This window comes from Stegostoma tigrinum, chromosome 7, assembly GCF_030684315.1.
Source record: "Stegostoma tigrinum isolate sSteTig4 chromosome 7, sSteTig4.hap1, whole genome shotgun sequence".
NCBI lineage: Eukaryota > Metazoa > Chordata > Chondrichthyes > Orectolobiformes > Stegostomatidae > Stegostoma > Stegostoma tigrinum.
Genome location: NC_081360.1, coordinates 94,871,864 through 94,886,031, shown reverse-complemented (window position 1 = coordinate 94,886,031; position 14,168 = coordinate 94,871,864). Strand labels below are relative to the sequence as shown.

Genomic DNA, 14,168 nt, shown 5'->3' with positions numbered 1-14,168 from the left:
CCCAGGTTCACTGTTTACTGTCCTCTTGCAGGCGCCATCTCACACCTGCCCAGATTAAACTTCATCTGCCATTTCTCTGCCCAACTTCCCAATTGATCTGTGTGAGTTAATTCTATTATTTTGGATCCTAGGTGACGCAGCACCTCAAGCAATTAATGGCCATTCTTCTGTCATACTGGGCAGTCTCCTTGATGACCAACACTGGCATTATGTTGCAATTGAACGTAATAAAAAGCAAGTGAATTTTACTGTGGATGCAGACACACAACACTTCCAAGCCAATGGGGAGTTTGATGTCTTGGATATTGACTATGAGGTAAAGACATTATCCTAAAGATTGAACAATGTCACCCTTCAGAACTTTCCATTGTTTAATTTGTGTCACACTTATGGTAGCCTTGAACATTAGAACAATGTCACAAAAGCCGTAAGGACATGCATATTATGGTTCAGATGCTTAGGGCTTAAGAGGCAAAGAGAAACATGGGACTTTGTGGCTCTTATTAAGTCTGCTATTTTCTAATTAATGAAGATACCTACCTTTATTCTTCATCAACAAAAGCAAAGAACTGTGGCTGCTAGAAATCAGAAATCAAAACAGAATTTGCCAGAAAAATTCAGCAGGTCTGGCAGCATCTGTGGAGAGAAAGCAGAGTTAAAATTTCTGGTGCCATTTCTCAAGAAGCATCAAAGGTCTGGCAGATGGAATACAATGAAATAAATGTGAAGTCATACATTTTGGTCGGAGTTATAATAAAAGGGATTATTACTTGAATGGTTAAAAAGTTGCAGCCTGCTGCTATGCAGAGAGACCTGGGTGTCTTTGTCTTTGAATCACAGAAGGTTAGTCTGCAGGTACAACAAGTAATTAGGAAGGCAAATTGAATTTTGTCCTTCATTGCTAAAGGGATTGAGTTTAAAAACAGACAGGTTATGTTGCAGCTGTACAAGGTGGTTGTGAGGCCGCAGCTGGAGTACTGAGTGCAGTTTTGGGCTCCTTACTTGAGTAAGGATGTACTGGCACTGGAGGGAGTGCAGAGGAGGTTCACTCGGGTGATTCCAGAGTTGATGAGTTTGGCTTATGAGGAGAGACTGAGTAGATTGTGATTGTATTCATTGGAATTCAGAAGATTGAAGGGGGAATCTTATAGAAACATATAAAATTATGAAGGGAATAGATAAGACAGAAGTATTGAGGATGTTCCCACTGGCAGGTGAAGCTAGGAACAGAGGGAATAGCCTCAAGATTAGAGGGAGCAGATTTAGGACTGAATTGATTTGGAACTTCTTCACTCAGAGGGTTGTTAATCTATGAAATTCCTTGCCCAGTGAAGTAATTGACGCTACTTCAGAAAATGTTTTTTATGCTAAGGTAGATTATTTTTGAACAATAAAGGAATTAATGGATACGGTGAGAACAGGGGTAAGTGGATCTGAATGCACGAAAGGATCAGCCATGATCTTATTGATTGGTGGAGCAGGCTCAAAGGGCCAAATGGCCTACTCCTGCTCCTAATTCTTATGTTCTTATGTCAGTGGACACGAAATGGTAATTTTGCTTTGTCTCCACAGGTGCTGCCAGACCTGCTGAGTTTTTTTTTCCAGCAATTTCTGTTTTTTTCCTCCTTTTTGTCAGATTGGTCAATGCTTTCTCAATGTAGAAACCAATCAGTTTCCCCCTGAGCTGTCTGCTATAATTGGCTTCATTGACAACGAGATTGACTTGCCAGAGTCTATTGATAATGTCTTGTTGGTGTTTAGATTTAGATTCAGATTTAGATTTAGATTTAGATCTATTGTCATGTGTATTCAAATGCAGGGTACAGCAGTACAGTGAAAAGTGTACAATGTCACCGCACACAACACTATCATAGGTGCAAGGTGCAAAATCTTAGTTACAGAAGTAGAAAAATAAAGGAATAATTTCAAAAAACTCAGAACCACAGTCTGAGACATGTAGAGATGTACAGCATGGAAACAGACCTTTCAGTCCAACTTGTCAATGCTGGAAAAATGTCCTCAATAAACAATCCCATTTGCCAGATTTTGGCCCTTTCCTTCTAAACTCTTCCTATTCATATGCCCATACAGATTCCTTTTTAAATGTTGTAATTGTACCACCACTTCATCTAACAGCTCATTCCATACACACACTCCCTGCATGAAAACAATGCCCCTTAGGTCTCTGTTAATTCCTTCCCCTCTCATCTTAAACCGACACCCTCTCGTTTTGAACTCCCCTACGCTGGGGAAAAGACCTTGTCTCTTCACCCTATCCATGCCCCTCATGATTTTATAAGCCTCCATAAGATCATCCCTCAGCCTCCAACGCTGCAGGGAAAATAGCCTCAGCCTATTCAGCCTCTCCCTATAACTCAAACCCTCCATCCTTAGCAACATTCTTGTAAATCTTTTCTGAACCATTTCAAGTTTCCCAAGTGCTGCCTATAAGAGAGACCAGAATGTCAGTCTTCTTAGTGTAAAAGTAGAAAAATGAAGAAATAAAGCTTAAAAAGTCAAATATTACAGTCCTTTCTCAAGTCATAGGCCTGCAGATGCTCAAAGTTGTGTTTTCCCCAAGAGGGCTCTCTATCTCTTCAGCGCTGGGCATGTTTTCACCTGCACTGGACTAAGACCCGAGATAATGGGAACTGCAGATGCTTGAGATTCCAAGGTAATAAAATGTGAGGCTGGATGAACACAGCAGGCCAAGCAGCATCTCAGGAGCACAAAAGCTGACGTTTCGGGCCTATACCCTTCATCAGAGGCTAAGACCCACCTGTCCTCGATAGCCTTCATTGAGCACACCAGGCCTGGCCACTGCTCACAAGGCCTCGGCCCCGACTGCCACTTTGATGTTGACCATCATTGCTTCCATGTCCTTGTCACTTTGACCATCCCGGTTCATGCTAGGTCCCAGCATTCTGTCACAGCAGAATGCATAGGTGTGTTTCTCATTCTTTGAAAAATGTCTGTTTGACATCTCTCTTGCAAGAGCCAATCACATGAGAATCCATCGTCTCACAGACATTGCAGCTCAGTGAATCAAGCCTATCTTTGACCAACGTTTGTAATATTCTTGGTCTACTTATGCTCCGAAAGAACACTGATTTTATTTAAGTGACACCTTATTGTGTCTCGAATTTGGCAAGAGGCCACAATACAGAGTAACATTATGTGATGTTATATCACCTCCTCTGATAGTATATACCATAATTAGCATATCATCCAGTCAGATGTTATCCCTCATACTCTAATACTAAAATCTTCCCAAACCTGAAGACAGACTATCTGGCCATTTTTAAACTGTGGTTTGTCATAACTTGTGGCACAAAAATTCACTGCTGTGTTTCCCCTCAGAGATTGTACTTCAAAAAATATTTAATTGACTGTAAAACGCATTGGGAAATTCCAAGGCTCAAGGGCTTTTGTAAGAAGCCGAACCTCCTAAATATTTAAAAACTGTGATCTCTGGTGCTCATGCATTCACAGGAATGAACATTGTGTCCCAGTCAGCTTTCTCACCTCCCTGTGTAATTGTAAAAAAATTAATCAGACCCAACTGAAAGCTTTTCTTTTCCAGAGAAAATGACCTGTTCAAGATTTCCTGAACATTTTAATCCTTAAATGCCGAAGCCATCTCTATGGTCGCCATTCTCTAGGAGAGATGTTGTTAAACATGAAAGGGTTCAGAAAAAGATTTGCAAGGATATTGCTAGGGCTGGAGGGTTTGAGAGGCTAGTTAGGCTGCGGCTGTTTTTTCCCCTGGAACATTGGATGCGGAGGGGTGACCTTATAGAAGTTTATAAAATCAATGGGGGGGCATGGATAGGGTGAATACCTAAGGTCTTTCTCCTCGGGTGGGAATGTCCAAAACTAGAAGGCGTCAGTTTAAGGTGAAAGGGAAAAATTTAAAAGGGACCTAATGGTTAACATTTTCACACAGAGGGTGGTGCCTGTTTAGAACGAGCTACCAAAGGAAGTGGTAGTGGCTCGTACTATTACAACATTCGAAAGGCATCTGGGTAGGAATATGCATAAGCAGGTTTTAGAGGGATGTGGGTCAAATACTGGCAAATGGGACTAGGTCATATGTGACATGTGAACTTTTAAGCCTACTTACAAATGGTTATATTGTACCATCTTACACTGTGTCCAAACTTTCAAAATGACTTACAAAAGTATGGAGGTTACAAAGTATACAGCTGGCTGAGCACAGCAGGTCAATTCCTGATGAAGGGTCCAGGCCCAAAATGTCAGCTTTTGTGCTCCTAAGATACTGCTTGGCCTGCTGTGTTCATCCAGCTCCACACTTTGTTATCTCGGTTTCTCCAGTATCTACAGTTCCCATTATCTCTGATACAAAAGCATGGAACCCATTTGTATCCCAGGGATTGCCCATAAAGGGGAACAACAATGTATACTGCATGAAAAGACAGTACTGACCCACTGAGAGTCAGTAAGTTGACTTGTCAGTTATCATTTAATTGGTCCATTCTCCATGGTCATGCCTCTGCTAGTCGGAGTTGATTCATTGGCACTCCATTTTTGTGAGGTGTAAAATATCATTCCCCTCCATATTGTTATTCTTGCAAATGTCCTGATAACTGTCGGATACAAACTTTCAGCAAAGTGAGTTGTTTTTTATGGCAATACATACATTTCAAAACCCATATTTATGATGTTATTATGTTCAAATAAATAGAGTTTACAACTCCGAAACATACCATTCAGCTCAACTATTTAGAGCCAACATTAAGCTTTTTCCTCTGCTCTAACCTTAGTAGCATATTGTTCTGTTCATTTATTGCTGACTTGTTTAGCTAGATCCCTTTAACTGCACTTCTCTCATGCACCTCAACGTTTTTCAGTGGGAGAGAATTCCATGCTCTTTGTACTCTCTAGGAAAAGGGCTTTATTCTGAATTACCTGTGAGATTAATTACAGGCTATCAGGAACTAATGAATCCAAGGCTGGATTCTATGGCTCCAGACATACCTGTGGCTTGTGTTCCACTGAAAGCAAAGGCAGTAGTGTCCTTATCATATCATTGAAGACAGGAGAGCAACAATGGCGGGGATTTCTGGGTGTAATTGGGGACACAGTACAGAGGTTCATCCCAAAGAACAGAAAGATTATCGGGGGGGGGGTGGTGGGTGGCGGAATTAGACAGCCAGGGCTGACGAAGGATGTCAGGAAATGTATCAAAGCAAAAGAGACAGCCTATAAAATGACCAAGAGCACTGGGAAATCAAAAGATTGGGAAGGCTACGAAAACAAACAGAGGATAACAAAAAGAAAAAATAAGGAAGGAGAGGATCGAATATGAAGGTAGGTGAGCCAGTAATATCAGAAATGATAGTAAAAGTTTCTTTCAATACATAAGAAACAAACGAGAGACAAAAGTAGACATTAGGCCGCTCCAAATTGATGCTGGAAGGCTTGTGATGGGAGATAAGGAAATAGCTGAAGAACATTGAACATAGAGCATTACAACACAGTACAGGCCCTTCAGCCCTCAATGTTGTGCCAACCTGTCATACCGATCTGAAGCCCATCTAACCTACACTATTCCATGTACGTCCATATGCTTGTCCACTTAATAAGTGCTTTGCGTCAGTCATCACAGTGGAAGACATGAGTAGTATCCCAACAATTGGGGAGAGTCGGGGGCAGAGCTGAGTACGGTAGGCATTACAAAAGAGAAAGTGCTAGTAAAGCTAAAAGGTCTAAAAATTGATAAATCTCCTGCCCCCAAAGGCTACATCCGAGAGTTCTGCGGGAGGTGGCTGAGAAAATAGCAAAGGCTTTGGTTGTGATCTTTCAAAAGCCACTGGAGTCAGGGAAAGTCCCAGATGATTGGAAAATTGCTGTTGTAAACCCCTTGTTTAAGAAAGGATCAAGGCAAAAGATGAAAATTATAGGCTGTTAAGTCTAACCTCGGTTGTTGGTAAAATTCTAGAATCTATCATTAAGGGTGAGATTTCTAAATTCTTGGAATTGTAGGGCCGGGTTAGAAAAAGTCAGCATGGATATAGTAAGGGCAGGTCGTGCCTGACAAACCTGTTAGAATTCTTTGAAGAGGTAACAAGTAGTTTAGACTGGGGAAACCCAGTGGATGCTATCTATCTCAACTTCCAAAAGGCCTTTGATAAGGTGCCTCACAGGAGGCTGCTGAGTAAGGTGAGGGCGCATGGTGTTCGAGGTGAGCTACTGGCTTGGATTGAGGATTGGTTGTCTGACAGAAGGCAGAGAGTTGGGATAAAAGGCTCTTTTTCGGAATGGCACCCGATGACAAGTGGTGTCCCGCAGGGTTCAATGTTGGGGCCGCAGCTGCTCACTTTATATATTAATGATCTAGATGAAGGGCCTGGGGGCGTTCTGGCGAAGTTTGCCAATGATACGAAGATACGTGGACAGGCAGGTAGTACTGAGGAGGTGAAGAGACTGCAGAAAGGTTTAGACAGTTCAGGAGACCGGTCCAGGAAATGGTTGATGAAATTCAATGTGAGCAAATTCGAGGTCTTGCACTTTGGAAAAAAGAATACAGGCATGGACTATTTTCAAAACGGTGAGAAAATTCATAAAGCCAAAGTACAAAGGGATCTTGGAGTGCTAGTCTAGGATTCTCTGAAGGTTAACTTACAGGTTGAGTCTGTGATTAAAAAAGCGAATGTAATGTTGTTGATTATCTCAAGAGGGTTGGAATATACAAGCAGCAATATGCTTCTGAGACTTTATAAAGCTCTAGTTAGGCCCCATTTAGAATACTGTGTCCAATTTTGGGCCCCACACCTCAGGAAGGACATACTAGCACTAGAGCGTGACCAGCGGAGATTCAGACAAATGATCCCTGGGATGGCAGGTTTAGCATATGATGAACGGCTAAGGATCCTGGGATTGTACTCATTGGAGTTTAGAAGGTTGAGGGGAGATCTAATAGAAACTTACAAGATAATGCATGGCTTAGAAAGGGTGGATGCTGGGAGGTTGTTTCCGTTAGGCCGGGAGATTAGGACCCGTGGGCACACCCTTAGAATTAGAGGGGGTAAATTTAGAACAGAAATGAGGAGACATTTCTTCAGCCAGAGAGTGGTGGGCCTGTGGAATTCATTGCCACGGAGTGCAGCGGAGGCCAGGATGTTAAATGTTTTCAAGGCAGAGATTGATAATTTCTTGACCTCGCAAGGAATTAAGGGCTACGGGGACAGTGCAGGGAAGTGGAGTTGAAACGCCCATCAGCCATGATTAAATGGCAGAGTGGTCTCGATGGGCCGAATGGCCTTACTTCCATTCCTATGTCTTATGGTCTTATGGTCTTATGAACTAGCTATCCAGAAGCCAGGCCAATGGAGATGGTGAAATTTGAACTCAATAAAAAAAATCTGAAATAAAGAACTGGCCTAATGGCACTGTTAGTTGTTGTAAAATAGCAGCTGGGTCAATAATGGCCATTAGGGAAGGGAATCTGCCATCCTTATCTGATCTGGCCTACATTTTACTCTAGACCCACTCTAAAATGTTTGACTGTCAACTGTGCTGTGGTCTATAGTCTGTGAGCAAATAAATTAACAAAGTCGGTTTGTAGCCCACTTGCAGAAAGAATGACTGCCTTCTGCTTTGCTATCAGTTAACAGGCAATTGGCCATTAAATAAGCCACAGATGGGACTTTTACCCCTCTCTGCAGGAAGCTCCACCTCAAAGAGATGCCAGGTAACCAGATAACAAGATGTAGAGCTGGATGAACACAGCTGACCAAGCAGCATCAGAGGAGCAGGAAGGCTGACGTTTCAGGCCTAGACCCTTCTTCAGAAAAAAGTAACCAGGTGACTGGTTATGGTCCCTACAATGTCATGTTGAAGCAATGGTCACTTCTGGTGCTGTAGGCAGTCCCAGTGGAGATCATGTCTGAATCTGATATCAAGGATTTCAATGCTCCCCAACTGTTTTTTTGCATCCTATTTGACCAAAGGGGCATAGCCATAAAGCTTTAGCTTAACCACAACAAAGGTAAAATGCTGTGAATCTTGGATATCTAAAATGAAAAGTATAAAGGCGAGAATATAATGACTGCTGTGTGTTCCTAGTTATTTCTGTTTCCATTTCAGATTATTTTCTTACCCAGTGAGAAGTGATCAAATACTAATGTTCATCCCATGAGCTCAGGAGCATTAAAACCTGTTGCAACATTTCAATTGTTTCCTCATTAGAGACCAAGGAAGACCAGAATCTGGCCAACTCCTGAAGGAAGAACCATTCTGTTTCCAGGACATCTAATAGGGATTTCACCTCATTGTACTGGCATTTAGACTATACTGGTAGTTTCCACTAACAGAACGCTGCCATTTATTCAAAAAATCATTCTGTCTATCATGTACTTGTGCAACATTGCATATAATTTCTTTGTGAGTGCAATGCCAAGTATGGTGGCCATGGACTCCAATTCAAACATGTGTGTTCATTACAGGAGGAGTACAATCTAGAACATAGAACATAGAACATTACAGCACAGTACAGGCCCTTCGGCCCTCGATGTTGTGCCGACCTGTCATACCGATCTCAAGCCCATCTAACCTACACTATTTCATGTACGTCCATATGCTTGTCCAATAACCACTTAAATGTGCCTAAAGTTGGCGAATCTACCACCGTTGCAGGCAAAGCGTTCCATTCCCTTACTACTCTCTGAGTAAAGAAACTACCTCTGACATCTGTCCTATATCTTTCACCCCTCAATTTAAAGCTATGCCCCCTCGTGCTCGCCGTCACCATCCTAGGAAAAAGGCTCTCCCTATCCACCCTATCTAACCCTCTGGTTATTTTATATGTTTCAATTAAGTCACCTCTCAACCTGCTTCTCTCTAATGAAAACAGCCTCAAGTCCCTCAGCCTTTCCTTGTAAGACCTTCCCTCCATACCAGGCAACATCCTAGTAAATCTCCTCTGCACCTTTTCCAAAGCTTCCACATCCTTCTTATAATGCGGTGACCAGAACTGGACACAATACTCCAAGTGTGGCCGCACCAGAGTTTTGTACAGCTTCACCATAACCTCTTGGTTCTGGAACTCGATCCCTCTATTAATAAAAGCTAAAACACTGTATGCCTTCTTAACAGCCCTGTCAACCTGGGTGGCAACTTTCAATGATCTGTGTACATGGACACCGAGATCCCTCTGCTCATCTACACCACCAAGAATCATACCATTAGCCCAGTACTTTGCCTTCTGGTTACTCCTACCAAAGTGCATCACCTCACACTTGTATTCAACAAGTCCACACTTACCTAACCCTAACAAAACACCTTCTGTTAATTATGATTTTGTGATTGGGTAGCACTTGCTGAAAAATCCTGAGTGCACAAATAGCTATAGGAAAAACCAACTGAAAGTATGTCAGTTGAGCTAATAAGATGGGTCGTTTATGCTGCCTGTAAATGATGTGATATGCAGAGATCCATAATCTGCAAGCAAAAGGAATATATTCAAACATCACTTGTATTTTTTTTAAATTACCATGTCATTTGGGGAGCCTAACACCCTGTAATGCCTCCTCATTGGCAATGCGTCAGCTGGTTGTTATGCTGTCAATAAATCAGTATCCTATTCGTGTGCAATGTAAGTTATTGTGGTAATTTAACATTTGGCATTCTTACATTTGTCCTGTTGAGTGGGGTAAAGGGAATTGCATGAAACACAGAAAGCTGGCACACAGGTGCAGCAGGTAATCAGGAAGGCTAATGGAATGTTGACCCTCATTTCAAGGGGGTTGGAGCATAAGAGTAGGGAGGTCTTATTAACAATGGTACAAGGTACTGTTGAGGCCACATTGAGGCAACTGTGAGCAGTTTATCTCAGGAAAGATATTATTTCATTAGAGTTCAGAGAAGGTTCATTACAATGATCCCTGGTATGCAGGAATTGTCTTATGAGCAAAGACTAAACGGGTTGGGATTCTGCTTATTGGAGTTTAAAAAAATGAAATGTTATCACATTGAAACATATTGAATTCTTAAGGGAGTTGTCAAGGTAAGTACTGAGAAGATGTTTCTCCTCATGGGACAGTCTAGGACCAGAAACCAAATTTTCTGAATTCAGGGGTGCTAATTTAAGACTGAGGTAAGTCTTTGACACACCTTGCCACAGAGAGCTGTGGGGCAGTGTGCTTGTGTGCAAGTAAGGCTGAGGTAGATAGATTCTTTATCAGTGGGGGAATCAAGAGCTACAGGGAAAGGACAGGAAATTAAATGTTAAGAGTGTTGGTTCAGCCAAGATCCTATTGAAAGGCAGTCCAAGCTTAAGGGATCAAATCACCAACTGATGGTCTTTTAGAGGGCAGGACAGAAAGCATTGGCAACCTGTCTCTCTTTTCCATAAGATTGAGATTGCTTCACTCCAGCCTAAAGGTTGAAAAACGTAGTGTAACTGTGGTTAATTTGCTGTTTTGTTCATATTGCTATCATCCCCTGACACACTGTATTCCTTCAATCTGTTCATGCCCACTTGTAAAGTCAATCACATTATCTTCCAGGTTGTCTCCATGCTGACTTATAAAATGTGTTGGGGACTAATATTTCCTCTAGCCTGTGTGAGCTCACAGCCCAAAAGCAATGTGAAATGTAATGCTGAATTTAATGGTGGAAATCGGATGGGATTTCCACACCTCATTTGTTGTGGAGCCTCAACACATTTATATAATGCCAAGGACTCAACAGGCAATCACAGGTGCTCATGTTCTTCCAGATGCTAGTTGGTTGTGATTTGGACATTGTTGCCTCAGGATCTTTTGTGTAGTTCTGCATGACATCTTGTGCTACTGCTCCTGTGCATTGGTGGTCAAAGGAGTTGATATTTGTGAGCATAGTGCCAATCAAGTGGGTTGCTTCGGCTTGGATGGTGTCTAGCTTCTTGAGCCTTGTTGGAGCTGCACCCATCCAGCCCAGTAGGGAGTATTCCATCAGACTCCTGATTTGTGCCTTATAGATGGTGGACAGGTTCTGTGGGGGTCAGGAGGTGAATTACTTGCTGCAGGATTCCTGGACCCTGACTTGCTTTTGGAGCCACAGTATTTACATGGTGAATCCAGTTCAGTTTCTAGCCAATGGTAACACCTAGGATATTGATAGTGAGGGATTCAGTGATGGTAAAGCCTTTGAATGTCAATGGGAAACAGTTAAATTATCTCTTATTGGAGATAGTCATTTGCTGGCATTTTGTATGGCATGAGTGTATGGAAAAAATGTTGTGACTCTGCTGAGCAATTATTCTGCTGTCCTCAGCATGTTGTATAGACAGGGATCATATGATCACTGTAAGGCTGAATCTTACATTTTTATCTAAGTGTCAGGTTTGTTAGGTTTTGTTGGAGGGTTTCTCAGGGTGAGATTCTCATCCAAATATCCTCAATAAACCTAGTCCCATTTGCCAGCATTTGTCCCATATCTAAACCCTTCCCCTTCATATACCCATCCCGATGCCTTTTAAATGTTGTAATTGTAATAACCACTTCATCTGGCAGCCTATTCCTTACACACAACACCCTCTGTTTGAAAAAGTTGCCACTTACGTCTGTTTCATATCTTTCACCTCTCACCTTAAACCTATTAGAATGTGTTTTACTGTTTTAAACAAACTGACCTACGGTGTTAATTAATTCCTGATTATCAAACTATTAACATGACACCATAAGTAAGGCTCACTCAATTTACAATCCCATTAAATTGCCGTACAGTTAGAAAGAGACCACACAGTGGTAGAGAACAGGCTGCAACATCTAGTAAAAATTTAGAATGTTACTGAAAAGATTTCTGTAATATTTCACCTTGCACCCATCTCAGACCAATGCTAGAATGTCAAATTTTAAGCCCTCAATATTATAGTACAGGACTGTCTGGTTAGCAATATATTACAATATGCAGTACAGTACAATAAAATGTTTTGGAAAATGTCTCTTTTCAACATTAGTCAAAGCAGGCTGCACACAAAAAAAAAAGAGGAGGCATTGACTGACATGGATGTTTTTTCTTAAAAGGTTCAATTTGGGAAATGATCTATTTGTTAGTGCCTATCAGCAATAAAAACTGCAAAGTATGAATGTTTCAGGCTGAAATCGGTGAGATTGTGGTGTCAGAGATAATGGGAACTGCAGATGCTGGAGCATCCGAGATTACAAAGTGTGGAGCTGGATGAACACAGCAGGCCAAGCAGCATCTCAGGAGCACAAAAGCTGACGTTTCGGGCCTAGACCCTTCATCAGAAAAGGGGGATGAGTTTGGTGTGTTTTGTTAAATGTTGTTGTGTTTTCTAACCAGAGCAGCTGCTGTTTTCACCTGACCAGTTACAGGTCTCTACAGAATTAATGTTTAGCACCATGCTCGTGGTGCTGATAAGTAAAGTTAAGTGTATTTTCTCAGTTGTGTTCTGGAGCGAAGTCTGAAGAGAATTGAAAAAGCATTGGATCTTGTGCTTTGAAATGTCAAGCTGCCTGCATTTTATGATATCCAGAGATGAAATGACTGAAGCCATGGTTACTGAACATACACTTTGCAAAATCAGCAAACTTCATGACATGTACAAGATTCGAGAAATAAAAAGCTTTCCACAGGCAGATATTCAGAAGGTTGACATAGGAAAAACAGTTACTGCCACCTCAAAATAAAAATATGTTCAATTAACACCTAATTAAAACTGAGAATGAACAGAAGCAATGAAATATGGTTGTGCAATAAGTAAACTTTGCAAAGAGCCTGCAGTGTTTTTGATGAAGTGGATGGAATGGGAATTTGGTAGATTGAATATATTGTGGGAAAATGTGAAGGTGTCCACTTTGGCAGGGAGATTAGATATATAAACAGAGTGAGTCTGCAGACTCCTTCAGTGCAGACGCATCGCGGGACTTAGACTGACTTGCAAAATGCCAGTATGCAGGTGAAGCATGTAATAAGGAAAACAAATAGAGCACTGAACTTTATAGATAAGGGGCGGAGTGTTCAAGTAAGGAAGACTTGCTACATTTATACAGGGCATTATAGAGACCACATCTGAAGAATAGTGCACAGTTTCCGTCTCCTTACTAATGAAGAGTTGTTCTTATAGAGGTATCAATTCAGAAACAGGTCAGTTTGTTGATTCCTGGGACAAAAAATGTTTTCTTCTGAAGCTAGGTTAATTGGATTGGACCTATACTCATTGGGATTTAGAGGAATGAGAAGAGACTTTATTGAAACATATTAGATTCTGAAAAGGCAAAGTGGGTTGATCCCCTCATGACAGAGTCTAGAACAATGGGTAATAGATCAATGAAGATACTTCAGGCCAAGTTAGGCAGATTTTTGATTGGCAAAAGACGTCAAGGCATTCAGGAGGGAGGCAGGAAAGAAGCCATAATCAGATCAGCCATGATCGTATTGAATACTGGTCCCAGCTCGAGGGAGTGAATGACTCCTACTCCTTTCTCAATTTCATATAATTGTATTGTCAATTGTTTGGGACATTTTTTTAATTCATTTGTGGAACGTGGGTGTCACTGGCTCGGCCAGCATTTGTTGCCTGCCCCTAAGTTGCCCTTGAAAAGATGGTGGTGAGCTGCCTTCTTGAACTGTTGGAGTCCACCTGCTGTGGTTGACCCACAATGCTATTAGGGAGGAAATTTCAGGATTTTGACCCAGTGACATGTCAGAAAGATCACAATGTCAGACTAATGCAGCAGTGTTAGACTCAATTAACCTGGGTGTTCAGTGAGAAACTTCACAATGTTTTATATTGCTGCAGTTTCTAGCCATGTGCCTCACTAATGTTCCTCTATTTTTTGGCTTGACCATTCCAGCATTATGCCAACCAACTTCTGACCTTGCATTTTGCATCATTTTGAGCTCATCCAAATGGCTGCTGCCTAATATACTCTCACCTTCCCTCCCTAAATTTATCTCCTCAATATCTCACTCCCCTTTTCAGAGACAAGTTAAGACATTTCTCTTTCAGCAAGGCTTTGTCTAATTGTCTTCTGAGGTGGCTAAGTATCAAGTTTTGTTTGTCACTATAGAGTCTAAGGGTTTATGCTCAATTTGTACATCGTAAGCACTGTCAGAATTTCTTTTATTCATCCACAAGATGTGGGCATTGCCGGCTAGGCCAGCTTTTATTGTCCATCCCTAACTGCCCAGAGCCAACC

At 41.6% G+C, this 14,168-nt stretch overlaps 1 protein-coding gene across 2 annotated transcripts in view; it reads left to right on the top strand.

The window, feature by feature from the left end:
* LOC125454249 (contactin-associated protein-like 5) overlaps window positions 1-14,168 on the top strand; it is a 974,390-nt gene that overhangs the window by 462,853 nt on the left and 497,369 nt on the right. For both annotated transcript variants that reach the window (XM_059647525.1, XM_048534833.2), the window contains one exon: window positions 132-316. In XM_059647525.1, the coding sequence (XP_059503508.1) occupies window positions 132-316 (185 nt within the window). The remainder of the gene's footprint in view (window positions 1-131; window positions 317-14,168) is intronic.